Source organism: Penaeus monodon, chromosome 26 (genome assembly GCF_015228065.2).
Source record: "Penaeus monodon isolate SGIC_2016 chromosome 26, NSTDA_Pmon_1, whole genome shotgun sequence".
Taxonomy (NCBI): domain Eukaryota; kingdom Metazoa; phylum Arthropoda; class Malacostraca; order Decapoda; family Penaeidae; genus Penaeus; species Penaeus monodon.
In genome coordinates, this window is record NC_051411.1 from 12574913 (window position 1) to 12602373 (window position 27461).

At 46.2% G+C, this 27461-nt stretch overlaps 2 protein-coding genes across 8 annotated transcripts in view; one reads left to right on the plus strand and one right to left on the minus strand.

The window, feature by feature from the left end:
- The window catches only part of LOC119589583 (FERM domain-containing protein 8-like), a 27476-nt gene extending 20078 nt beyond the window's left edge, over positions 1–7398 (plus strand). The window contains exons 12-14 of the mRNA XM_037938182.1: positions 1144–1258; positions 1819–1920; positions 2435–7398. Coding sequence (XP_037794110.1) covers positions 1144–1258; positions 1819–1920; positions 2435–2478 — 261 coding nt within the window. The 3' untranslated portion in view covers positions 2479–7398. The remainder of the gene's footprint in view (positions 1–1143; positions 1259–1818; positions 1921–2434) is intronic.
- A 2585-nt stretch (positions 7399–9983) lies between these two features.
- Positions 9984–27461, minus strand: part of LOC119589934 (cytohesin-1-like) — a 90792-nt gene continuing 73314 nt past the window's right edge. For 6 of the 7 annotated variants that reach the window (XM_037938597.1, XM_037938598.1, XM_037938596.1 and 3 more), the window contains 7 exons: positions 23894–23958; positions 15147–15262; positions 14807–14957; positions 13947–14208; positions 13458–13688; positions 13051–13229; positions 9984–12747 (listed from right to left, as the gene is read on the minus strand). In XM_037938597.1, the coding sequence (XP_037794525.1) occupies positions 12669–12747; positions 13051–13229; positions 13458–13688; positions 13947–14208; positions 14807–14957; positions 15147–15262; positions 23894–23958 (1083 nt within the window). In that variant the 3' untranslated portion in view covers positions 9984–12668. Of the gene's footprint in view, positions 12748–13050; positions 13230–13457; positions 13689–13946; positions 14209–14806; positions 14958–15146; positions 15263–23893; positions 23959–25388; positions 25465–27461 lie in introns of those variants that run through there. The other variant, XM_037938599.1, reaches the window with a different exon arrangement.

A 27461-nucleotide genomic window follows, 5' to 3' on the forward strand; every position in this document is an offset into this window, starting at 1 on the left:
GACCGTGGGCACGTGATCGCGGTACGGGATTGTTTTTTTTTTTTGTTTTTTTTTGGTGGGGGGGGGGGTGTGTGTGTGTGTGTGTTGTGTGTGTGTGGGGGGGTGTGGTGTGGTGGGTTGTGTGTGTGTGTGGGTTGTGTGTGTGTGGTGTGTGTTTTGTGTGGGGGGTGTGTGTGTGGTGGTGGTGTGGTGTGTGTGTGTGGTGGGTGGTGTGTGTGTGTGTGGTGTGTGGGGGTGGTGTGGTGTGTGTGTGTGTGGTGTGTGGGTGTGGTGTGGTGTGTGTGTGTGTGTTGTGTGTTGTGTTGTGTGTGTGTGTGGTGGTTGTGTGTGTGGTGTGTGTGTGTGTGTGTGTGTGGTTGTGTGTGTGTGTGTTGTGGTGTGTGTGGGTGGGGTGTGTGTGTGTGTGGGTGTGTGTGTGGTTGTGTGTGTGTGTGGTTGTGTGTGTGTGTGTGGTTGTGTGTGTGTGTGTGTGTGTGTGTGTGTGTGTGTGTGTGGTGTGTGTGTGTGTGTGTGTGTGTGTGTGTGTGTGTGTGTGTGTGTGTGCCTGTGTGTCAGTCGGCCTGTCTGTTTGTCTCTGTGTCTGTCTCTCAGTGTCTGTCTCTCTGTGTCAGGTGATTGCCTCTGTCTCAGTCTCTATCTCTATCTCTGTCTCTCTCCCTGTCTCTGTTTCTCACTCTCTCTCTCTCTCTCTCTCTCTCTCTCTCTCTCTCTCTCTCTCTCTCTCTCTCTCTCTCTCTCTCTCTCACTCGCTTATTCACTCACTCATTCTCTTTATCTCCACGTATGTGTCTAAGAGCCAAATAATACCCATCGTATTCAGTAAGTGCAATGTGTGGGAACTGGATGTTGTTGAGGTTAGTTTCCTACATCTCTTTACGGGACCCACGGTATATGTTCGTACTACAAGGCCTTCGGAACTGAGAGCTCATTCTTCTGAATAGATAGGTGAAATTCCACACACTGAAACTACTATGCTGACTCCTCTGGTTCTCGTGGACTAAAGCAATTGTGCAAATCTTCAGATAAGCATAATCGATGTTGAAACAGTGATTTACATATGTCATGCCACGAGGAGGGAGCAAAACCACCAGAGTGTCTTTAGGAACAGCCGGGTCGCGCTTTATGATTTGGTCTTTAATTTAGAAATCCTTGAGGCAACAAATTGATGCAACAAATATCAAGCCTTCAAGAGCAATTTTCAAACGCCACACTGCTGGATACCCTCATCCGTGGATAAAGTCGACCATTTATCAAATGAGTACATTTCCATGAAGAGCCATGTTACATAATCTGATTACCTATTAGTCAAATGAAAAAAAATGATGTGCTTCTGTAAAGACTCTCGGAAGCCACCAAGTCCCATAGCCTTTATCATAATTCACTGTTGAACAAAACTCTGCGTAGTACTGCTTAGGGAACATCACTTGTCAAGTATTTTGACTTTATCACAGTCCCTGGCTATGTTTTTTTTTTTTTTTTTTTTTTATGTACATTTTAATAAGCGCTGTTGTATAGCGTGCCCTTTCAGGAATTTCTTGATTGCCTTTTTATAGTAAAAGAAGCTCTGCTAGATTGGGTTGATGTGTATTTCATGGTGAATTCTCTCTCTCTCTCTCTCTCTCTCTCTCTCTCTCTCTCTCTCTCTCTCTCTCTCTCTCTCTCTCTCTCTCTCCCTCTCTCTCTCTCTCTCCTTCTCCTTCTCTCTCCCTCTCTCCCTCCTTTTTCTCCTTCTCTCTCCTTATCACCCTTCCTCCTACCACTCCCTCCCTACCCACGTCTCTCTCGCACACCTGTCCTTCATTTCGGTCTCCGTTTCAGACGTGTTGGTCCCGCTGTCCACCGTCTCCCGAAAGGACGTCCCGGACTCCATTCTTAGCAACAAACTCCATCGTCTTTCGCTGTCCACTTTTACCGAAGATGGTGAGTAGAAGGGCGGGTGGGCGGGAGGGAGGGGGGAGGGGCGGGAGGAGGAGGGAGGGAAGGAGGGGGGGGAGGGGGAAGTAGAAGTCTTCATCTATTCATTACTACTACAGTTTTTTTCCATTATCAAATTGTCATCATAAGCATCCTCTTCCTCACCATCGCCATCACTATCATGGGTTTCAAACTCCTTAACATCACCATCATCGCCATTATTATTATCATTACCACCATCACTACCATCATCACCACCACCACTATCGTCACCACCATCACTATCATCACCATCAACATCAAAACAACCACCATCGTCATCACCACTATCGTCATCACCATTACCACTATCATCACCATCGTCATCAAAACCACCATCACCACCACCACCATCGTCACCACCACCACCACCCTCATCTCCATCACCATCGTCATCACCACTACCGTCATCACCACTACTATCAACCCCCCCCCCCTGATGTGCCCCTCCGGCCCGCCTGACCCGCCCGCGTGTCCGCAGGTCGCTGCGTGGGGACGATGGGCTCGTGGCAGTTCGGCAGATGAGGGGATGCCCTCGACTACGTGTGACAAACCACCATCACGCCCGCGCCCATAGCCCCGCCCACCATGACCTCCTCCGCCTCCACCTGCTCATGGACGTCTGGGCCGGAATCCACGCCTCTCCTCCATTCCTGATTACGCTTCTAAGATTATTTCCCCCTTGGTGGTAGATCCAGGCCCGTCGCGCTGGCTGGGCTCGACCCCCGCTTCGGCCGCCCGCGCCCTTGCCTGCGTTTGTTTCCTTTCCTCTCCCGGATTGGTTTTGTCTCTCCCTTTCTTTCTTTTCCTACTGCACTATTGCCTCATTTTCTCTCGATCTTTTTTCTTTCTCTCTTGGACTATTGGCTTTCTCCTTTCTCTCGATATATATTTTTTTTACCCATTTTTGTGTCTTTCATTCTGCTTCCTGGTCTTCCGTGCCATGGCGTGTTTGAGGAGCATGTTTACCTGCGAACGAACTCCTGCCTCGTCGTGGTTTCGTCGGAAGAATTCAGAAGGTCAGATGTGCCTCCCACTCCCTCTCCTGTAGTGTCCTGCCTCTCCCTCTCTCTTCTCTTCCCTTCCCTTCCTTTCCCCTTTGTTCCCCTCCTCCCCTTTCCCCTTTGTTCCCCTCCTCCTCTTTCCCCTTTGTTTTCCTGTCCCTCATTCCCCATTCCCATCCCCCTCGCTAGCTGGATCTACCTCTCGTTGTGATAACTGGACGTGGCCGATTCCGGAAGACGCTCTTGCGAAGGACCTCCGGGTGACCTCGACGCCGCAATACACACGTGGAATACCTGCTGAGCAACGCAAGCTAGTACAAACAAACTAAAAAAACAAGAAGTGAAGTCCCAGAGTCACCGGAGCTTCCCAGGAGAGATCCCGAAGGAAGCGCCCCAGGAAGCTATGGTGGGGCTCAGGAGATTCCTCTGCGCCCTGACAAGGACCACGATCCTGCTGACGGCAGGAGCCTGAAAACTAAATGGATCAGCCTCAGGAAAGAATCAAAATTCAAAAGGGCGTGATAGTGGTGTGTTTCCATTTTTTTTATTTGTACCGATAGAGATGAAATAGAAAAAAAGATAATCAAATTAAGATGAAATTCAATAAACAGCTCCTGTATATGAACGCCCTCAAAGGCAGGATGGAAATCTGTGAAAACTGACCTAGCAAGAACAGGGTTCGTTACCTAGGATCAACGCTGTTCAAATCTCTGAGTGATGTTCATTTGCTTTTCTTCGGCATTTTTATTGTACGTATACTGTAACGCACAATGCAGTGAAAACCTGTAAAAGTGTGTTAGGCAAAGGAGAAAAAAAATTATTTACATATACTGGTTTAATATGTATTCAAAACTGCTTCTTTCACGTATCATTATACTATCTGAATGTCGCCCTTGAATGTATCACTACAACGGGTGATACGCGGAAAACATGGCATACTGATTTTTCTACTGTATCATTGCTGTATCAACACTACACCTAAGTCACACCTCACACATCGCTTTACCCTTAAAAGGCTACACATGTCTAGTTGCCTTATTTGCATACTCTGTATATATCATTATGTATCCACAATATACCAGTAGCTAACGTTATAAAAGAAAAAAAGGTGTACCTCTCGCAAAAAACAAAAAGCAAAAAAATTGTGGTATTATTTTGCGTATCAAATTGCCGACTTGTTACGGGCATGTTCGCAACATGTTTTACGGATCAGCTGTTCTACCATATGATTTGATCTCATATCTAGCGACGCGTTCTTGGGAGTTAAGAAGAAGGAAAAGGTTTGTGTGGCACAAGTCCGACAAGCTACGACGTATGGACTCTCCTCATGGCGTAGGAGCTAGAGCGGCAGCTTCATAATAAGTAATTTTAATTATATTTGTATTCGGTAGTGTAGTTAACTATGGCTTCTGGATACCAACATCCATTTAGTGGATAGGACCAAAGATCCCCAAAAATCATCTTTCTCAGTTCGGAAGCGACATTTTTAGAGAGCGCGACAGCCTTCCGGGACACTCGGTTAATGAATCTCATTTCCCGTCTTTATAAAAAAGACTTTTTCTTCCCCTCATTAAAAAAAATAATAATCATTATATGACTAGAACTTCATAGTGAAGTTTTGTTCTACCAGCGGATGACCTGTCCGTCTCTCTAAAGACAAGTTCCCGGACGTCGCCCTTTATATATATATTAAGGCCGTTCGCTCCGTTGATTCCGCCCTCGACGGGGCTGCAGTGCGAGGGCGCCATCCGTTCGTCGAAGCCTCCTCCTGCCGAGGAGTTCGATGGCGTCGGACCGCTGCGCCTTCCGCCGGGGGCCACACAGACGGAGGAGGCCTGAGAACCAGTCATCGTGCCACAGAGCAACCAAAGAGTGTTCGTACTTTGCGACGTGATTGTATAACGTAAGGGTAACTCTAGGCTAGTGTGGAGTATGATCGATACCCTTACAATGTAATATAGATTTTTTTACAACTGTTGGTTTCACATGTTTGTTGTATATAAGAAAGTGGAGTGTAAGAAGCAAATCGTAAGGGTGTTTAATTTTAAATTGATAGATAAATGTTTTTTTTTTTCCTTTTTTTCGTAAATGACTGACTTGCGCCTCGGTGGGAATGTGTGTACGATATAGATTTTTCCTACGTCTACGAGAAAGTGTACTTAAAAAAAACAAGACACATCCTAATGGTAGTGTTTATGATGACCATTTTTACAACAGCTTCCGTGGGGGTTAAGGGGGAGGGAGGGGTGGTTGGGTACACTCATCTTTTAGTAAAATAAATAAATAAATAAAAATAAAGATAAAAAGGAAAACAAGAGAAAAAAATTAAGTTAGATTGGTGTTCATACCTTTTAAAAAATAATAGTCCTTTGTCGTCAATGGGTTAGAATATGCAACTACGAATGTAAATAGTGAGATGTCCTAATTAGCTGCGAGAAAATGTTTCAAGAGAGCGCCTTGTACACCGGTTTTCTAGAATTTACGGAGATGACAGTATTACCCTACCTAAAGCGGTGTTCAATCTCGAGAAATAGATAGAGTGGCTAAGTCCGCCAGTGAATTGTGTTTAAAAAAAAGTATTTTAGATGTTCGAAAATGTAAGGCAATAAGTATTCAATGCATTTCACAATCGTTGAGATGTTTGGGGCTGTAATTGGTAGTACAGACAGCTTGAGATTAAAAGCATAATCGGATAATTCACACGATATTGCCTTGTGCGTACGTTGATCCATGGACAAAATAGTGATTCTGCATTTTATTGACGAATTATCATAATATTTTTGGGGGGAATGAAATAATCATTACCTTGATAACAATTGGGAAAAAATACTTAGTTACAGCTTTCAAACTATTCGAGAAAGAAGTGAGAAACAGACGTTTTTGAAGTTAGTCGAGCTACGTGAAACAGGCACAATGTAAAGAAAATCATCGGATATTTTTATCCCTTTTTCGTAGAGTAACAGAAGTGATTTTTTTTTAAGACCAGAAACGACCATTGATTTTTCTTTAGTCGATTTTAATTTGTGATTTTCTAGATGACGATGAGCTAACATGCGTATACTTTCCGTTGAATAGACTTGTATCAGTGCAAACACAACCGCCACCGCCCATAACGTTAATGTGAAAAGGAAGAACAATTGACTGAAACTCCCTCGATAGTTCTGAAAATACTGTGGCCTTTTGATTACGCTTAGAACAATACTCTATCTTGTTCATATTTTCACACGGGGAAAGTAATGGGGAAGTTTACGAGGCTCACCGTGAAAATAACTTGGACAAGATAATACAGGACAAAATGATACTAACACTTAACTGCAAGACTTAGACATAGACCATCATTTGACTCCAATTACCATCCGTTCGCTGACTACTGAAAAGCTCGTGTGTTTTTAGGTTGAAGGTTTACGTTCGTTAAAACAAAATGAATCTTGTGGTACAGTATTTTTTTTTTTTCTTACTATTAGTGTACATTGTCCCTGTTTGCCGGCTAATAATATAGTTGTGAAAGAATTCAAGGAAGAGGGAAAAATAAAATCGGTTAATATTTGCTTAATCATTTCAGCTGTTTCTCACAGACTGTTTGAATTCTATGCAAATGACTGATAGATTATATAAGCAAAAGATCCTGGGCGGTTTTTTGGTAAGAATTGATAGTTAAAAAAAAAGGAAAGAAAATTGGCATACGGTTTCTATTAGTTGATGACATAGTTAAATATTCTCGCTCATTCACTGCACTGCCATTTTACTACAAAAAAATTTTTTCCTCTTTCAAAAAGTCATACAGCAGAACCAAAGACAGTAATTCATTGATGTTTATTACAGTGTTTGAAAGACAACTCGACGCTACGGTCCAACGCTTGCAAGAAAGTCTAAAAGAAAAGTGATACAGTTTTTATACGTCTACAACCACGCTTCTCAAATTTTATATGTTTTCTCTGCTTCAAAGGGAAAAAGGTGTATGTGTGATGCAAAGAAATTTAAGTACTCGAATACAATTTACAATATTGGTTGTTGGACCATCACACGTACTCCTGAATTTTAGACTTGGGGGTAAACGTTGGCCGGAGATGAGGGAAAATGGTTCGAGTGGGGGTAAATATATGACACTACAATAAATTAAGGGATCAAAACCAAAGTCACAACCTAATAAAAACATTAGTTCAACACTCATATATCGTCGGTTTATATTACTAATCACCATATGGACAATTCATACTGTTTCCAGTGAGTGATCTATCTAGTATTTCCTCTAGTTGACCCATAATTCCCCGTCTTGATCCATATTTTTTTTCCTTACACGGAGCTGGACTGCTTTTGTTGTTCTAAATGATAATTTTGTACCATGTGCATGTCACGACTACTTTATATCAGTGACCCTAATCAATGTGTATATATATCCCAGTTAATCCTGTGATGATATTAATAAAACTTTTATACCCGATTCTCTTTTGTTTGTTATCCTTTTCAGACTTATTTCAGTTGATAAATAGTGAATGTTTTGATATGTAAGTGAAAGAAATGTTTTATCACAAATCTGCAAATCATAACTGCCATACAGCCATTACTTAATCTTTATCAAACAATCCTTTCATAATCCAATTAGTACCACAAGCAAAACAAACAAAGTGTTTTTCTTTGTTTCTTGTCACACTTATATAACTGGAAAGTCAATATAAAAGGGCATCATTATTCAATATTACGTGAAAGGCAAATTTTCCGAACTTGATTCTGTTTCAGACACAGCTGCCGGGCAAACCTTCATAATTTCACTAATTAGTTTATGTGATTAGGTTCATTTTGGATAAATTTGTATATAATTTGTATGTAATTTGGGTAGAAACATGTAACTAACGGATTATAAAGTAATCGTTATATAATTATGATATAAAAACATTATTATATTCTCAACCATAGTATAGTAATATATTCCGAATGCCCACACGAACATGCCAGCGAGAGGATTTCGGAAATGCCATTGTTGTCAAGGGTGAACACACTGCTCTCCTCCCTGCCTAAGCTGTTCTTCCACGAAAATCACTAGATGCAATTTTTCTCTCGATTATGCTGGTCAGGAAACGGGTTTATGCAAACCTGTTGAAACTTAAAAATAAATGAATAAATAAATAAAAAATAAAAATCCACGTCCAGGGTTGTCCTGTACTAATGCTTACGCCGAGAGCATACTTTTATGATACACAACCCTAGGACAAGGACACATGTAACCATACACAGCCACATTCTTTACTTTAGAAAGATTGTGAATTCGTCATATACGTAAGAAATTATACGAGTTAAAAATAGCCTTATAAGAAATGCTGTTATTTTTCCTAACTGATTTTGTTAATTTGATGTTAAAAATAGGTAGACAGCTTTCTGATAAACAACTATGACAAGAACAGAATTATTATAACCTGGGCATTATACCTAGATTTTCATGCATTCCCTTAACGTTTCTTTTGGAATCCCCCCCCTCTCTCTCTCTCTCTCTCGCTCTCTTTGTTCCCCTCACACACACACACACACACACACACACACGAAACACACACACACACACACACACCACACACACACACACACACACACACACACACACACACACACACACACACACACACACACACACACACACACACACACTAATAATACTGATAAAAATATAACAGGTGCATTCCCTCTTCCAATAGGCATCCAGTAGTGGAACCAACAAACCGATAAGCAAAGCTACCATATAAAGAACAATTCAGTCGAAACTTTCCTAAAGATGTCAGTGTTAGTACATAATTTGCCTTGAGTAAAAAAAAAATTATAAGCGGTTCTCACGGCTCTTCTGAATTTTAAAAAATCAGAATATATATACAGCAGCATTGACCGAGTACTTCATTAGAGAAGAATTTGATAACCTTACTGCTGTCTGAGAGTTATCAAAATCTATAAAGGAAGAGTTTTTGGTACTGATAAAAAAAGGCAATATGTGGCTTCAAGTTATGTTTGAAAAGCTTCCGAAACAGTGTTTGTTTTAGTGAATAAGTGTTCACTAGATATTTCTTTATAAATGAACACTGAAACAGATTTATTCCTGGAATTGTTATGATATACACATTTTCTGATTGGTTTTCTTTTTCTCACATTCCTTATATGAGATTTTATGTCATCACTTATAGTGATCGCAATTGTTTGCAGTAAATGTGTTACACGCCAGTCATATCTTCATCTGGATGAATTTATTTTGTATGAGACCCTGACTCAACTTGCTACGCACACTTGGATTATATATATATATATATATATATATATATATATATATATATATATATATATATATATATATATATATATATATATATATATATAGATAGATAGATAGATAGATATAGATAGTTGTCTCCGCTATATTTTTCCTTCTTCATTTTCAGTTAAATTAACCTAAGATGTCTTGATTTACCAAACTTTTCAATGTGAAGATATTTGCATAGTTCCCTCTGATGTTTTTCTGTCTTCCTTTTCTGCTAAATTAATCTAAGATGTGTTTGTTTACCAAATGTTCAATGTGAAGATATCTGCATACATTTCAGTAAGTTGTTTTCTATAAGTTTAATGTAACAGCTATTTGATTTTGGGGTAAAAATATATTTTCAAATCTTGCCACTATGGGCTCGGAGCTAGTAAAATTAGCATATCTTAAAAGTACAAAACACCTTTTTTCATTGTCTATCTTTTTCTCTGAAAACAGAATCAATATGCACAAAAGTAAAAATGCAAAAGAATTTTGCAATGTGTTTGGTAGAAATGGTTGCAATTTTACCTAGTACTGGTATGTTCCTTATTTACCAAATATTGTACTTATGTTCAAAACATGAGGCTGTGTTTATTCATAAAATTATTAATACATTTATTTATTAATTTGAACTCTTTTATAAGGTTTATATCAAGCAGCTTATCATGAGACTTTCAGAAATCTAAATATCTGGTTCATGACAATCAAATGAAGGTAAGGTTATCATTAATCATATGAATTAAGAAAACATAAAACCGTCTTCACTTTATTAATTACAATAATATAAAGTCCTACAGAAATATATACAACTGGGTAAATACCTTTTCACGGCTGTACATAATCAAATATAGACATTGACCACAGGGGAAATGTTGTACAGTTTAAATCTAATGAAAATGGACAGGTCACATGCAGATATTACCTACATGTGCCCTGTTGGATAGTAATAAAAAGAATTTGTTGATTGGAAAAGAAAGCCATAAATAGTATTACATGTGTAAAGTAAAAAAAAAAAAAAAAAAGAAAAGAAAAGGAAAAAAAAAAGAAAAAAAGAAAGATGCAGTAAAAATACATAACAGGTGTTGTAGTTTTACAAAATGAGAAATTAAATTCTTGTAAACATCTCTTTGGTAGCTGTATTGATAACGTTTTCCTTTATCAATGACATGGAATTTCCTTTCGTTTTTTAGCTTTTCTTATTAAATAACATTAAACAATATATACCATGAGATTGAAGGGGGAAACAAAATACAAAATATACAGATGATAACAAACAAATGAATATCAACCCAATGACAAGTCCGTCACTGGTTATCCCTTCGTACCAAAAACCAGAAAAGATATGATTTTAAAATATCCTGAGTATGGATAATACTCTAGTCCTATGTACTCACCATATGATAACCATCACAGCAATAAAAACATGCCATTCTCTCTTGCCAGTTATCAGCCAAGAGTTGATGCAGGGGAGGGAGTGCTTTTGGATGCTGACCTAAATGAGTGGAGGGAGAGTCTTCTATTTGCTCGTAACTGGCAACAGGATCACATGTCATAACAGATGATTATAAATATGAAAAAGTATGAGATCCAAGCATCTTGTGTGGAAACATGCACCACTGATTACGACTGCAGATATTGGGCCGTATGGAACTAAATATTAGATTTGTCTATGAGTGATAAATAAGGGTGGCGTTCCCAAAATCAGACTCGCTAACATCAACACATGCCAGGAGGGAATCTTTCTAAACACCCACAGAGAGAACCGGTTAGCGAAAGATCAAAGTTTAATCCTATTTTTTCTTATTTTTTGGGGGGTTCTGTTGTTTTGCTAAGCATGAGCATCAAATGCATGCCTCAAGATGGAAATGGAATGGGGTGAAGTATGGCCTATTCAAATGGTTTCTGAGAGAAGCATGCATTTTTATCATTCCTAAATTACACTAGTGTAGTGACAAATCCAATGGGTAAAATATGTGAGTTTAATAGTATCTAACTGTAACATTTTGATTCTTTTTTTTATTATTTTTTGTATTTCACTCTCTGAAGGGGGGGGAAAAGTAAGCCAGCTTTTACACAACACTTATCTGTTGTTATCCACCACCTGAGTAGTGTTACTATTCCATCACCAGCATTGGCAGCACAATATCAAATCCACAGAAGAGAACAACGACACCAAGATACTGCTTACATCATAACGCTGCTCATCAACAAGATCTTTGTACAACAATAAATGGATTTGATGAAGGATCTGCTGTTGATGTTATTTTGGTGTGGCTGAATGTTTCCGATGTGAGATGAGTGAAGTGCTTTGGCCCCAACTATAAATGTATACAATGTTATGTAACTTCTAAACACCTGTTCCTGGGGCCATAATTCTTATTCTCATTCTTTCTCTCTCATCCTCACTCTCACTCACTCTCTTTCTCTTTCTCATTCTCATCATTTTCATTCTCTCTCTCTCTCCCTCACAGCATGAAAAGGTAAATCACAGACTCACTTATAAACATAACAAAACCTCCAGACTGGGGTACACTTTATATTTACCAAGCAATTTTATATATATAATTCAGAACACACCAAAGTCTGTAGGTGTCTGGAAGTACCTTTATTATATAGCCACATCTGGCACCTACTCTGGACACACACACAAGCTTCCACTCTTTTAACATTCCATTTACGAACCTTTATCTAATGTTTACGAACACACAATTTGGTACAAACTGACTTTTACATGCCTTCCATTCAATCATGGTACTCTATTGTGAGGCAGGAGATTTCATATCTTGACCTCACATACTAATTAAGTAAGCCAAATACATACAAATATTTACACTATTACACAATACCTTTGTAAACACTTGGCATCAATGACTGATACTGGTTAACAGTACCTTGATGTCTCATAAAATTTAATTTTTCACTATTCACAAACATATTTACAATTAGAAATTATTCTAAACTCTGTTCATGCAGACATCATGACTGGACACAAGGTTGTACGGGGAATAAGATATATTTTATGACAATGATCACACTGTCCAGCAGAGACCTGTTTAAAATGACCTCTTTGTGGTTTCTTTTAAGTTGCCGCACATGTCTGCAAAGTTTTTAACACTTTGTTAAAGAGGCAACTGCTAAAGCGTACTGTACTTTTTACCCACACTTTTCACGTTTAATACAAGCAAGCAAATATACATTTTGACAGTGTCTCTGAGCACTAGAAACATCATTTCACTTGTGATAGGTCTGTATAATATTTTCTCTCACATGCAAGCACTTGAAACAGGCTCTCTCGCTTGTGCATTTTTCACTAGAATGCAGGCAAAAACTTGAAATATGTCCCACAGCGAATATCGTGCACAGCCTCTCATTGTTCAGGTGGGTTAAAATGTTCAGTCTATTGTAGCAAACATTAGCGTATTTCTTCTTGGGTATGATTACCGACTGCTATTCTTCTGAATATTCTTCTTTCTCTTGGCTAGCATGTCATAGAAGGGATTATGACTGATACTTTGTCTGCAAGAAAAAGAATGGCATGAGAAGAATACATACAGAAATATCTCTATTCACATTCCAGATTACCAGAAAAGTATAAAAGCATACTCTACCTTTCACAATCTTTGACAAAAGATGTAACCATATTAACCACTTCTGATTCAATTCTACCACACTCCAAACTTTTCTTTAAAATTCAGTTACTCTAAGCTATCTTCACAGCTTAATCATCAAGGAATCACCGATACCCACAAATACCAACGCAAATAAGAAATCAATCCCAGCTCAGGGCAGCTACTACAGGGACGAGGAGAAGCAACTTACCTGATGCACTTGATCCACTCCTCCTTCTCCTCTGGGGTGGCAGCTGACATCCTGTAAACAGTGTGCTTGCCTTCCACAACCTTCCCTTCACTGTCAGTCTTGCAAGCTTTGATGAAATCAGTCGAGGTGGCATATAACTCGAAGCAGTTCGGCTTGTTGCGGTCTTGTACTTCCCGAACCTGTGAAATGTTGTTGTGAATTGAATATTGTCATGAAGTAATTCATCCTATTAAATGAGTGGTGATGCATAATATTACCATCTTTTAGTACATTTGCATGCATCATTTTGACTAGATCTTCTATAGATATAATAAACCAGTATTCACCCATAGTACACCACCCATAAAGAAACTACAATTCTTCCACTCAACTCAACTTGATCCGACTCGCCAAGCCTAGGCACCCACCTCAATGTTCTCCAAAGGTATGATTCCTCTGGGCTCTTTGTCTGTCGTGTACTCGAAGTAATAGAGGCAGTTGTCGTTGAGGATGAACCATCTCCGCTTCCACGACTTGTAGCGGCCGCCCTGCTTCATGAGCCAGCCCTCGCGGTCCGGGTTGAAGAACGTGTGCATGAGGTCGTTGCCGTCGTCCTCGGGGATCTTGAAGGGCTCCGTTTTGATGCTTTCGTAGAGACTCTGCGGAAAATTGCTTTAAGTAAGGAAGGGGACGGGAGAGAACTAGGCATAAAAAATAAGAAATATTCTTTAACTGGACATGGGAAATATGAAAGTTTCTTTGACTGGACACAGGAAATAAGGAATAATCTTTAATTGGACACGATATTTTTTAATACGGGGAGAGAACAATGGTTATGACAGGAAAGCCATTCACGGTGCAACGACGCGAGCGCCTGTCGCCATCCTGGCCGCCGCAAAGGCGACTGGCTCCCTCACCTCGAGCAGTTCTCTGGGCAGGTCGTCCCCGTTGTCGATGCCGCGGTTCATGGCGATGAACTGCTCGATGGTCTGCTTGTCCTTGACGGCCGGGTTGTGCAGCGACGTGTTCAGCATGATTATGGCGAACGACAGCACGAAGCACGTGTCGGGGTTCTTGAAGATGGCCGGGTTGAGCTCGCAGTAGCGGTGGGCGAACCTCTCCATCATGCGGTCGATCTTCTGCGCCTCCCCCGGCAGGCGGAAGCTCCACAGGAATTGTCTGCGGAGGGAACGGGGCGGTCAGACGCCGGCGGCTCGCTCTCGGCAGGCTCAGTGGCCTTGTTACACATCTCGGGTGAAAAGGCGACACTCGACGCCGTGAGTACGATTTGAAACCAGTTCACCTGGGACTGGAAGCCCATTCTAGACTATATTATATCACTCTCTCTCTCTCTCTCTCTCTCTCTCACACACACACACACACACACACACACACACACACACACACACACACATACACACAAACACACACATACATACACACACACATACATACACACACACACACACACACACACACACACACACACACACACACACACACACACACACACACACACACACACACACGCGCGCGCACATTTATGTATCTATTTATATTCTTACGTTAACTTTATATATGTTTAAACACTGTCAATCAAAATCCTTTTTCGTCTACACACAGAAAGCCCCATTATTCGTACCATCACTCAACAACAAACATTGTCTTTGCTTATCTATTTCCCTTATCACTACATAATCTGCCTCCAGCCTTCACTTCGCGGCGAGAGGAGCGAGGTGGGCAAGGGAGGGAGGGGGGCAGGGGAGGGGATACGAACCTCAGCGCCTGCACCAGGATCAGATCTGTGAAGTCGTGCAGGCAGACGAAGGCGTCGAGCACCGACTGGTTGAAGTCGTTGCGCTCGCCGAGGTAGTCGCCAATGGCCGTCTTGTTGAGCCCTTCGCCCTTATGCAGGAACTGGGCGATGTCTGCAACGAGAGTCAAACAAACGGTTAGACCATCATACCCTCTTACGGAAAAAAAAATAAGTTAAAAATCCACAAAACCACCTTACATCGAATAATATAAACACAAGAAACTTCTAAATCGAGCGAAACAAATGACAGTCAGGCCCGACGTAATCGACGCCGACGGCCGCTGCCTCTGCCTGCGCTTACCTTCGGGCGTGTTCTTAAGGAGGCCATGGTCTATAAGGTATTCGATTCCCTTCTTGGGGTCCATGTTGAACTTCTTGCGCCCGATGCTCATCTGTTTACTCTTCGGATTGCTCTTACTGTAAATAGGAGAGAGAGAAAAAGGCAAAGTTAGTTCGGCAGGACAAAATCAGTTTAGATAAAATTGAAATCAGTAAATAAAAATGAAACAAAAAAATAAGCAAAACAGAATGGGAAAGTGTACTAAGTGGAAGGACAAGCTAGAATTACAAGACTGCTGCTCAGCCAACGAATTCACTTTCTAAAACCGAAGAAAAGAACGCAAGGAATACAACACATTGTCCAACACAAAATGCCGTTACAACAGACGCAAAATGGATACAGAGAAAACCAAAACAATAACTAGGCTTCCGGTGCAGGCGACTCATCCGGGATCTCCCAATACCCGACGCGTGTCAACAAATACGCGGTAAATATACCACAGGGCGAAGGGCGGTAAGGGGGGGAGGAGAGAGGGACGCGCATCCTTGGACGCTCCTCTTTTCGGTGCCGGAGGGAGGTGAGGGGGAACACGTAAGGAGATAGAAAGTGGAGGAGAAAGAAAGCAGAGGTGAAGGAAGGAGGAGGAGGCGGAGCAGAGGAGAAACGAAAGGACCGATCAGAGGAAGAAAAAGAAGAAGAAAAAGAAGAGGAAGAGGAAGAAGAAGACGATGATGAGAAAAAAAAAGAGAAAACAAGACAAAGTAACACTGAAAATCAGAAAAACTGTTGGGAAAAGGAACCAAAAGGAACCAAAAACAACAACAACAACAACAGGGTAAAACGGGCCAGAAGGAGAAACGGCCAGAGAGAAGGGCCGAGGGGACAAGGGCGAGGGAACCAAAGCCAGGCACGAATACGGGGAGGGAATCAAGAAGGGGGGGAGGGGGAGTGGCGCCAGGGAACCCGTCCACGCGCCGTTCGGTCCGCCCGCCGCCCGACCACACCGGCCCGACGGCTACTGAATCACACAGGAACTAATGACCTCGTATCTGTTATGGCGCAGGAGGGGGAGGGGGTTGAGAGGGGGGAGGGGAAAGGGCAGACAGCAGGGGGGAGGGGAAAGGGCAGACAGCAGGGGAGAGGGGAAAGGGTAGAGAGAAGGGGGAAGGGGAGAGGAAAGAGGTTAGAAAATAGGAAAGGGGAAGAAAACAAAAGAGAGGTGAAGAGAAGACAGAGTAGATGGTAGAGAATAGGGACGAGGGGGAGAGGAGAAAAAACGAAAGAAAATGAGACATGAGAAGAGGGGAAATACAAATAAGGAGAGAGGAGATAAGAGAGGAGAGAGAAGAGGAGAGGAGGAGAAGAGAAGAGGGGAGAGCAGGGAGAAGAGGCGTTATCGACACATCATCCCGAAAGGCCCGCGACAGCGATGCTCGACCGCACCCTCGTGCCTGAGCTGCTCCAGATTCGAAGCAAAAAAACGCTCATTTAAAAAAAGAAGAAGAGGAGAAGAAATATGAGAAGTTGCATCATGAATGTTGCAAAGGCGGTGTCTGTCGCAGCCATCTGGTGTCCAGCAGTGTCATCAAAGATCTTGCAGTCAGGCTATGCATCTTGCGCTAACCGCCACGTCACTCGGCCTTTGATCATAGCGCTGGCATCTCACACCGAGGAAACGGCCGAAAGAGAAGAGAAAAGAGGCCTAAGCGGAACGAGAGGCGGCAACGGAGAGAACGATGCCACCTGGACGATACGAGAAACAAACGAAACTAAAAGAACGACAAGAATAGGGAGTTAGGGAGGGAGGGAGGGGGAAAAGCTGGAGGTGGAAGAGGAGAGGAGGAGGAGAGGAGGAGAGGGGGAGAGGGGGAGAGGAGGGAGGAAGGAAGGGAGGGAGGGGAGGAGGGAGGGAGGGAGGGAGTGAGAGATACATAGAGAAGAGAGAGAGAGAGAGAGAGAGAGAGAGAGAGAGAGAGAGAGAGAGAGAGAGAGAGAGAGAGAGAGAGAGAGAGAGAATTTCCTCCCTCCTTGTGGGCAAAACCAGATCCAATCATAATTTCCTTCAACACTCATATCACCCCCCCTCCCCATTCCCCTCTCCCCCCTCCTCCCCCGCCTCCCCAACACGCCAGCCTCATGCTCGTCGGGGAGTCCGCGGGGAAGCCCACGAGATGATGTCCCAAACGTCAGAGAATCGAAGCACACTATCACGAGTACGTTTGACGGAGGGAGGCAGCCAAGAGCGGAAGCGAGGGAGAAGCCGAGCCTCTCCCTCTCTGTCTCTCTCCCTCCCACTCTCTCTTACTCCCTGTCCTTTACTCACCCCCACCCTCTCTCTCTCTCTCTCTCTCTCTCTCTCTCTCTCTCTCTCTCTCTCTCTCTCTCTCTCTCTCTCTCTCTCTCTCATTTCTCTGCACTAGCTCACTTGTGGCTGCTCACGTGACTATAGTGACCACCACCACCACCACCATCATCATCATCATCATCATCATCATCATCATCATCATCATCATCATCATCATCATCATCATCATCATCATCATCATCACAATAATAATAATAATAATAATAATAATAATAATGATAAAAGCAACAACAATACCCCCAGCCAACAGCAATCGCGAAAAGCCTACGAAGCCGATGAAATCCTGAGTTTCTTGGCACTTTCTTCCAGCCGCCGCCACGCCCAGCCTCCTCCTGCAGCCGTGAGGCCTCCCAACGTGAGTCAGCCGGCGCTTGACGGCAGTTGAGGTCACTATGTTGGCCTTCTCTCGCGAGGGCGCCAACATGCCCGCTGACCCACTAGCGAGTCCATGAGCCGTGAGTCATGAGTAACTAGGACCCTTGGCTGGGATCTCTGCCTCCCCAAAACGCCCCTAAAACGCCCCTAAAACTCTCCTAAAATTTCACACTTCTCTGTGAGTTCCAGAACGACATTTTCTCTTCTTTTCCTCGGGATTTCTTCCGAAGGGAAATTAAATGTCAGGACGTGGCGGGCGACAGAAAAACAAGTGTGCGCGCGAGGCTGGCCCTTCCCAAGGGGAACGTGCTCTTAAATGTAAACATGTTCCTGACCAGAACACTGACACACATACAGACAACACACACGCGCGCGCGCGCGCGCGCAAGAACTGCCATCTGCAGTGAACTTGCAGTGAACTCTGTGAAGTAGTCTTTAGTTACAGCGGAATCCTACCATCCTGAGCCCTCCCCTCTGTCTGTTTGTTTTTCTTTTTGTTTCTCTGTCTGTCTCTATCTCTGTCTGTCCGTTCGTCTCTGTCTCTACCCCCCCCCCCTCCCTCTCTCTCTCTGTCTCTCCCTGTCTCTGTCTCTGTCTCTGTCTGTCTGTCTGTCTCTGTCTCTCTCTCTGTGTCTGTCTCCGTCCCCGCACATCCCGGGCGTGAGAGCGCAAAGCCGAGCCTCGAAGCATGGCAAGCAAGAAGTGGGCTTAGGATGTTGACCTGGTCCTACTCTTATCCCCCGCTTTCTTACCAATCCCTCTTCTCCCTCTCCCCTTTCTCCTTCTTTGTATTTTCTCCTTTTCCTTCTTTTTCTTTTCTTTTTTATCCTATTCTCTTTATTTTCTTTTCCTTTTTTTTTTCTCCGCCTTCTTTCCTTGTCTTTTCTCCTTCTCCGCCTCCTCCCTCTCCCCCTGATCACCTGGACGCTACTGCTGTCTCAACAAAGGTTTCTGATCTTCCTGAGGAGGAGGAGGGGGGGGAGGCGAGGAGAGGGGGCAACAGGAACAGTCTATTTCTAACTCCCCTTCCCCTTCACACTCTCTCAAACAAACATAAATATGTAAGTACACGGCCGTCGACACCCTTTTTATCTCATCCCTCAAAAAAAAAAAAAAAAAAAAAAAAAAAAAAAAAAAAAAAAAAAAAAAAAAAAATCGGAGCATTACCGCGTCTTTCATGTTAAACAGCCCTCACCCGGGAGGGGTGAGAGGGGAGAGACGGGAGGGAGAGAAGGGCGGACGGGAGGGGTGAGAGAGGGGGGACAGGAGGGGTGAGAGGGGGAGACGAGAGGGAGGGTCCTACCATAACAATCTTTACATCGGTAAGTGTTTGTGTCGCGTCAGTTATAGCTTTATCTCGCCTCTGAATCGCATCCTAACGACGTGACGCTTAATGTCTAACATGTATGCCTGTAGGCCTACCTGGATCGTTGGCGGCGCCCCGTCGACCCGGCCCAGATTCTCCCGGGATTTTTCCACGAATTCATGTGGGTTCGCGAAGCCTCTGCTTGCGCCCAATAGCCCAGAATCGACTTATAACTCGCACAAACGCCAAAATAAACTACTGATACGATGATATTTTGGTTGTCGGATGCATATTTCTCAATGGCGATCACCACCGAACAACTGGAACCCACAGAGCCAATCTTCCTACAGCCGCTGACCCTTTCCCATGCAACCCCTTTGCCTCCCCTTACCTCCCTTCCCCCCTTCCGTCCACCCTCAGCCCCGGCCCTCCAAAATTCCCCCTCCCCCTCCCCCTCCCCTAACTTAATCTCTGCCTCTTCCACTCGGCTGCGGCGGAGCAAAGGACGGCTGGCTCGGCCCCGTATTTACACATGCACCGACAATGGACCCGATGGATAATGAGCCGCGTGATTGTCCAGGCATTGCCGAGCCATTGTGAATGTATTGCGGGGCACGGCCGTGGACCCCTCCCCCTTCCTTTCCCCTTCCACCTGCCGACCGCAAGGCAAAATCGGAGAGAAAGAATTATGCAACGGCAAGCGACGGGGATTAATGTCACAGGTTTGTCATCGCTGGCTAAGGCTGAGCTCCGGCTGCAGGCCACACGGGCGCTAGCCAGAGGGGGCGGCGAGGGAAGACCAACAGAACAGCCCTCATGACAGTCATGAGCCTCCGAGTCGAATGGCAAGTGATTCGGAGGCCACCTTCGCTACGGATGCTGGGAGCCAGGGGGACGAGCGGCCGCAGGAGGAGGGCGGGAAGGACACGGGGAGGGGGACGGAGGAAGAGAGGGAGGGGGGAGGAGATGTGAGAGAGGCTCGGGGGGAGGGGCGGAATAAGAGGAGAGAGAGAGAACCGCAAGGAAACGGTCACGGGAGGGTGGGAATATGCGAAAAGAGAGGAGAAAGAAAGAAAGAAAGAGGGAAAATGAAGAATGGGAAAGAGCAGGAGGGAACGGCCAGGGGCGCGGGACAACCCAGGCTCTTGAGCAACACCCGGACATGTCTGAGCTTGGAATGGGAGCTCCGGCGGCCAAAGGGACTTCCCCGCGGAGTCCTCGGAGAGTGAAGGACGCTGCGTACTGTGACGCCCCGCGCCGCACGCAAGCACGAAGCCTTACGATGCCTTTCTAAGAGCGTCGACATCGCATATCTGCTTGCCTGCCTGCGAAGCTCCTACCGGGACGCGGAAATGTTCCTGGTCGCCTCGCGGCTCGTGACCGGCTCGCGCGCGTACAAGGAATGACAGCCTGCGCGAGCGCTGCCGAGGCGTTGCGATACAGTGCAGCTCCCTGGCAGGAGCCGGGCCCACCGTGCCTTACAAGACACAACAGTTTTCACGCCCCACCGGAGTCGGGGCAAGAACTTCGACCTCTGTGCTACGCCGTGCAAAAGCGCCCCTCCACCCGCACACATGTCTGGCGACCACACATGCGCGTGACAGACCCACGTCGAGCAGCACGTGGAAATCCATCGGCCAGGGTGAAGCGGCGGGGCAAGGGCGTGAGAGGCTGCGACAGAACGAGGGTGACATACAACATTTCTTGAATAAAGTACAGACGTACGTGAAGGTTTCTGTGTGCGTACATATCTTCCCGTGTGTGTGTGTGTGTGTGTGTGTGTGTGTGTGTGTGTGTGTGTGTGTGTGTGTGTGTGTGTGCGTGTGTGTGCGTGTGTGTGTGTGTGTGTTTGTGTGCGCGTGTGTGTGCGTGCGCCCGCGCTTATTTGTGAGCCAACTTTGAGGGGGATGTTTATGGCACGTTTCCACACATGTCCTTAGGGTACATTACAGGTAAGAGCGCGTCTGACTCACCCATAGCCAGAGAAAGAGAGAGATGGGACGAGACAAGAAGGAAAATAAATACAATACCGGCAAAACGCACACAACCAAACATCCACATCAAAAAATACAGCTGTATTAGAGAGAATGAGCATAGCTGTACATAGCGGTCTCCTCAAAGTGTGGCCGAGAATGCGAGAAGTGTACATGTACGTGTCGAGAGGCTGACGGCCAGCAACAAGCAGGCCGGCGACCACAAGCACGCCATCAGCGCCGCTCGCCCGGGGGGTTGCAATGGGGGTTGCAATGGGGATGGGGTGAGGCGCAGGGGTAGGGGGTCGTGGCAGGGGGTAGAGGTTAGGGGGGGGGCACACAAGCGTTTTCAACAATTTCCTTCGCAGAACGCCGGGTCACACGATGGAGTCGCAATGCGCGAACCAACTACAGAAAAAAACACGTCATAAAGGAAGAAACGAAAGCATGACCGTAAGACGCGAAGAATGACGAACCGGAGGAGAGATTAGTGATAAGGATGAATAAGGACGGAGAGGGAAGGACGAAGACAAAGCAGGGAGAGACAGTGGCCAACTTATGAATAACAATCCAAGCACGCTAATCTCCTCGTCCTCTAAACGAACAAAACAACCATAAATGAAATCCTCGCCTAACCAAAACACACACACACACGCACACACACACACACACACACACACACACACACACACACACACACACACACACACACACGCACACACACACACACACACATCCAGCAGCCCACGCCCCGAGCTGTTCTGACCGGCACGAGCCCGCGCAAGCAAGCCCCACGAGCGGCAACGAGCGCCCCGACTTCCTCCTCGTAACTCGAGACGGCTCGGGTCTGTCCTCGCCCCGTCCCTCGGCCGCCTCCTGGAACCTCCATTGCCTCCCAAATGTATCCTCACTGCGCTCTCAATGTCTCATCATCACCTCCTCACTGCCCCTTGACGGTCTCCTCATTTCCTCGTCATTGTCTCCTCACGGCCTCCCCACCGCTCCGTCACCCCCCCCCCCCTCGCACGACGCCCGATTGCTGATCCTCCCACAAATAAATACGCCGTTGGCAGACACAGCCGCCTCCGCCACAGTCAGCGCCACGCACCCGCCTCCTCACCTCCTCCCTCCCTGCTTCCTCGCCTCCTCCCTCCTCGCCTCCTTGCTTCCTCGCCTCCTCCCTCCACCCAGAAGCAACGGATTGCCTCTCTCTCTCTCTCTCTCTCTCTCTCTCTCTCTCTCTCTCTCTCTCTCTCTCTCTCTCTCTCTCTCTCTCTCTCTCTCTTCTCTGCCCCTCTCTCTCCCTCTCTCTCTCTCCCCTCGCGCGAAGCCAAGTGCACGGCCACGGACACGGCCAAGTCCTCGTCCTCTCTGACCTGGGCGCGTGTGCTTGCGTGCGTGTAGGAGAAAGGGAAAAGGCAAGAAAGCACAAAACAAAAAAATGGACTCCAACACCCGAGCCCCAACCACATCTCCCGAATAAAACCTCATCAGGAAGCAAAAGACACGCTAACGAGCCATTGTCTCTGCCCAAGGTCGCCGTCGCCTCCGATCACGATGACACCGGAATAGCGATCCAGAGGGGATCCGGCCGCCGCCGATTAGCCGTGAGACGCAACCAGAGAGAAGGGGAGGAGGGCAAAAGGGAGGGAGAAAAGGGAGGAGGGGAGAAATGGCAGGAAAAGAAGGCAAAAGGGGAGGGGGGATGGAGATGGCGACAACGATTTTAGTGAGGAAAGTCATTATGATGAGAGTATAACACGAAGAGAAGAGCGACGGAGAAAAACAACAACAGAGATGAATAGCCCTGAAGCCAAACACAAATGAGTAGACAACCAGCACAAAAAAGGACAAATATAAAAGAGCAAACATTCTCGCGGGATGAGGCGTCCGCGGCGAGGAACTGAACCTTATCAAAATATCTGTCCAGTGAGTCACCCTCCTCCTCCCCCCCCCCTTCCCCCTCCTCCTCGTCCCTGCAAAGCAAGGCACCCATTCACAAATTACGCCCATGAGATATGGATGGTTAAAGAAGAGAGAAATAAGTTAATTAGTAAATAATACTACCTGACGTCCTTCGAAAGCTACGCGAGAGAGCACCCCCAACGTATTCTACCCCCCCCCCCCCTTGCTTCTACTCCCCCAGTCACAAGCACAAACATACAAGCGCGCAAGCGCCCCAATGACTGGCCGGCCTGAGGGTCCATTTATCTCCCCCCTTCCACCTCTTCCCCCCCCCTTCCCCTCCCTTTGGCCTCCAGGTTACACGTGATAAAAGAAGGAAAAGAAATCACGAATACAAAGAATTGAGACGAAGAAAAAATGCTTGTGATTCACCCAGGAGGAGAGCGGACCTGTCACAAGCAGGCAGGCAAGCAGGCGACTGGCAAACGTCTGACGCCCCCCCCCCCTGCTTGGCCCCACACCTGGTACACCTACACCCGCACGCCCTAATTAGTCTCCCCATACACTTGTATCCACACCCGCCCGTCGCAAGCCAGTACCCCAGCGTTAGGTTTAAGGCCAGCAGGTATAACAGATGCAAAGGGATATTCCAATTTTAAAAGCGTGGGAAAATCTGGCCGGTCGTGGGAAAACCGAACAGGTCCACGTGGGAAAAACCGTGCTAGCGTGGGAGGGTTTGAAAGAACACAAGGTAAGAGGGAAAAGGAGTGAGGAAGGGAGAGAGGTGGGGAGAGTGATAAAAGAAGGGAAGAAGACAAAAACAGAAAGACCATTAGACACTGACCTGTCTTCCCCCGTATCCAGCGCCTCCATCTCCGCGGTGACCTCGGCCATCTCATCTTTGAGAGTCTGGAAAGAAATAAAATCATTAGCTTCTTCAAGAACAAGACAAAACAACGACACAAAAACAGCAAGATATTCAAAATGCACAACAGAAATTCCCTCCACAAAATACACTCTCAAATGCCAACATTCCAAGCAGGAACCTCTACTCAAGATTCCCAATCCCAGCGCGACCTCCCCCCGCGCGCCTGGCCCGTCACGTTACGGGAGCGAGAGAGAGAGAGAGAGAGACAGAGAGAGACAGAGAGAGACAGAGAGAGATAGAGAGAGAGAGAGAGAGAGAGAGAGAGAGAGAGAGAGAGAGGAAGAGAGAGAGAGAGAGAGAGAGACGAGAAGATAGAGAGAGATAGAGAGAGACAGAGAGACAGAGAGAGACAGAGAGAGAGAGGAGAGAGAGACAGAGAGAAGAAGAGAGAGACAGAGAGAGGAAGAGAGAAACGGAGAAAGGACAGAGAGAGAGAGAGAGAGATAGATAGATAGAGATAGATAGATAGATAGATAGAGAGAGAGAAAGAGAGAGAGGAACCCGGGCTGCTTGCTAGCGGCTCGACCTACTCTCGCCGCACTCACCACATCATCACATCATCTTCATCATCATCATCATCATCCCCATCATCACTTGCAACCGCCGGTAATTCCTTCCCGCCAAGTACGGCCATTAAATCCACGGCGACGATCGCTCGAAGCGCCCATCACGCCCATCACGCCATTCGCCCGCCCGCCCGCCCCCGGATGTGCCATTCCCGCGCGAACCCCGCCCATGCCCCGCCCACGCCCGCCAATTCGCACCTGGGAGGCTGGCGGACATTTTGCTCATGTGAACGTTTATTTCCAAAATTCCTCTCTGCTTTTCATCGAAACGTTTATAGAAAATAGGGAGGAGGAATTGGAAGCGCGAAGGGGAAGTAAATGGAAAATTTTATAAAGGAAAAATAATAGTAAAGAGGAGGAGGAGGAGGAGGAGGAAGAGAACACAGAGAAACTGAAGAGGAAGCAGAAAAAGCTGAAGAGTAAGAAAGAGGGCGCAAAAGAAAAAGAAAGCAAGCAACCCAAAAAGTGTGACCTCACGTTACGTGAGGGAATCGCCGCCCTTCTGAAAGCGCGCACGCGGGGCCACGCGAGCTCGGGATGCAAAGGCTTTTCTCTCCGGCTTCGCCTTTCTTCTCCACCGCTTCGCCATCACAAGAGCTCATCACCGCTCACCTCACAAGCTCCCCCCCTTACACACACACACACACACACACACACACACACACACACACACACACACACACACACACACACACTACACACACAGACCTCCACCACCCATCCGCGTACGCCAACACCATGACACCATCACCTCGCCCTCCCCCCCCCTCTCCCCACGCGCTCACCACCATCACCATCGCCCGCACCACACCTCGTCCCGCCGGCTCACCACACCCGCCACTCACCACGTAAAACACCGAGCGACCCTTCTTCCCCGGGGACGTCCACATCACAGGTAAGTCCTCACTAAGATACAGACGCGTACTATGTCCAGCCAGACCTTCTCACTCTCTCGCTCTCCCCTTATCGGCCTTATCTCCGAGATAAGATAAGCGCATACACCTTCACACTCACCCGTCGTCGAAAACAAAAATATCTGCGACAAAAAAACAACAACTAACAAACAACAAAAAGCTACAGTACCTTCACCCATCCCCCCTACTCCCCCCCTACATCTACCCCCACAAAATACCCTCTAATGCCCTCCCCCAACCCACGCCCCCACCCCCTCCCCTCTCTCTGTTGGCATCGAACTTGTTTCTAATCTTTCAATACGTCCGATTCCCCCCCCCCCCCCCGCCCTCCTTATCGCAATATCCGATCCGGACTTTACAATCACCCAAATGCAAATACCAAATCACCCCTTTCCTCATTTTTATCCCCCTCCCTCTCCCCCCACCGCCCGATTGTGAAATGACAACATGGGTGGGGGGGGGGGCAGCGTCTCAGAGAAATAATCAAGGACACGGGACACTGCGCGATGCCATGCAGGTGAGCAAGAGAAAGAGAAAGAGAGAAAGAGAGAGAGGAGAGGAAAGAGGAGAGAGAGAGAGAGAGAGAGAGAGAGAGAGAGAGAGAGAGGAGAAGAGAGAGAGGGAGGAGGGGAGGGGAGAGGGGGGAGGGGGAAAAGAGAGGGAGAGGGAAAGAGAGAGAGTGAGTGAGTGAGTGAGGAGAGAGGAGGGAGGAGTGAGGAGTGAGGAGAATGAGTGAGTGAGTGAGTGAGTGAGAGAAGGAAGGAGGGAGAGAGAGGAAAGGAAAGAGGGAGAGAGAGGAAAGGAAAGAGGGAGAGAGAGGAAAGGAAAGAGGGAGGGACGGAGGATGAAAGAGGGAGAGACGGAAGAAGATAGAGAGAAGGAGAGAAGGAGAAACAGAAGGATGGAGGGAGGGAGGGAGAGAGAGAGAGATGAAGTAACTGGGGATAACCACTAAGAGATGGACAGACAGAGTGGCAGTTATAAGTGAACCTTTAATAAAAATAAATAAATAAAATAAAATAAAACGTTTACCACACAAGTCGGACAACAAGTAAAACAACAAAGCGAACTTGGCAGAATGAAAGAATCAGGAAAAATACCCCCGCTCCCCCCCGGCACTGAGCATAACAAACCTGACGCAACCCGGTGTTGTCAGAGCCAAAGCCACTCTTGCACGACGTGGCACCTTCGCAAACAAGAAGCAAAGGCAATCAAAGAAGAGAAGGAAAGAAGAAGAGTAGACGAAAGCTAAAGCAACTTTAAAAAACAAAAACAAAACAAACCTCTGGCAAAGCGCACTCAACTTGGCCTCGTAATGTAAGGGCACCACAACACTCCCTTCCTCCCCCTCCCCCTCCCTCACCCCCTTCCTTATCTTATCAGTATCTGTATGACGCCCCGCTGACGCCATGCCCGAGTGACGTCGACCGCTCCACGCCGGATGTTGGCTGACCCCGAAGTGGCACAGGCCCGGACGCCGGGCTCTCTGCCAACGCGCTCCGGATCGGGTGACCACGGAGACGTGGGCCAGAGCCCGGACGACGCGGGACTCCTGCCACTGCCTTCGCGGGACAAACAGGCCGAGGGTGCCAACCCCGAGCTGCCAGTTGCGAACAAAAAGAAGGAGAGGGAGGAGAAAAGAGAGAGGAGAGTAGAGAGAGGAGAGAGAGAGAGAGAGAGAGAGAGAGAGAGAGATAGAAGAGAGAGAGAGAGAGAGAGAGAGAGAGAGAGAGAGAGAGAGAGAGAGAGAGAGAGAGAGAGAGAGAGAGAGAGAGAGAGAGAGGAGAGAAGGGGTGTAAAGGCAAGAGGGAGGAAGGGAGGAAGGGGATAGAGATATACTCGAGAGGGAGAGTAAGGAGAGAGAGAAAAGAGAGACGAAGTTAAAAGGAAGAGGAGGAGGAGGAGAGAGAAAGAGATTCTCGAGCTCAAGGGCCGAGTGGAGATTCCGAGATCGCCTCCTGAGAGGGCGCCGCTTCATAAACAACGATGACGTCACCATAATAG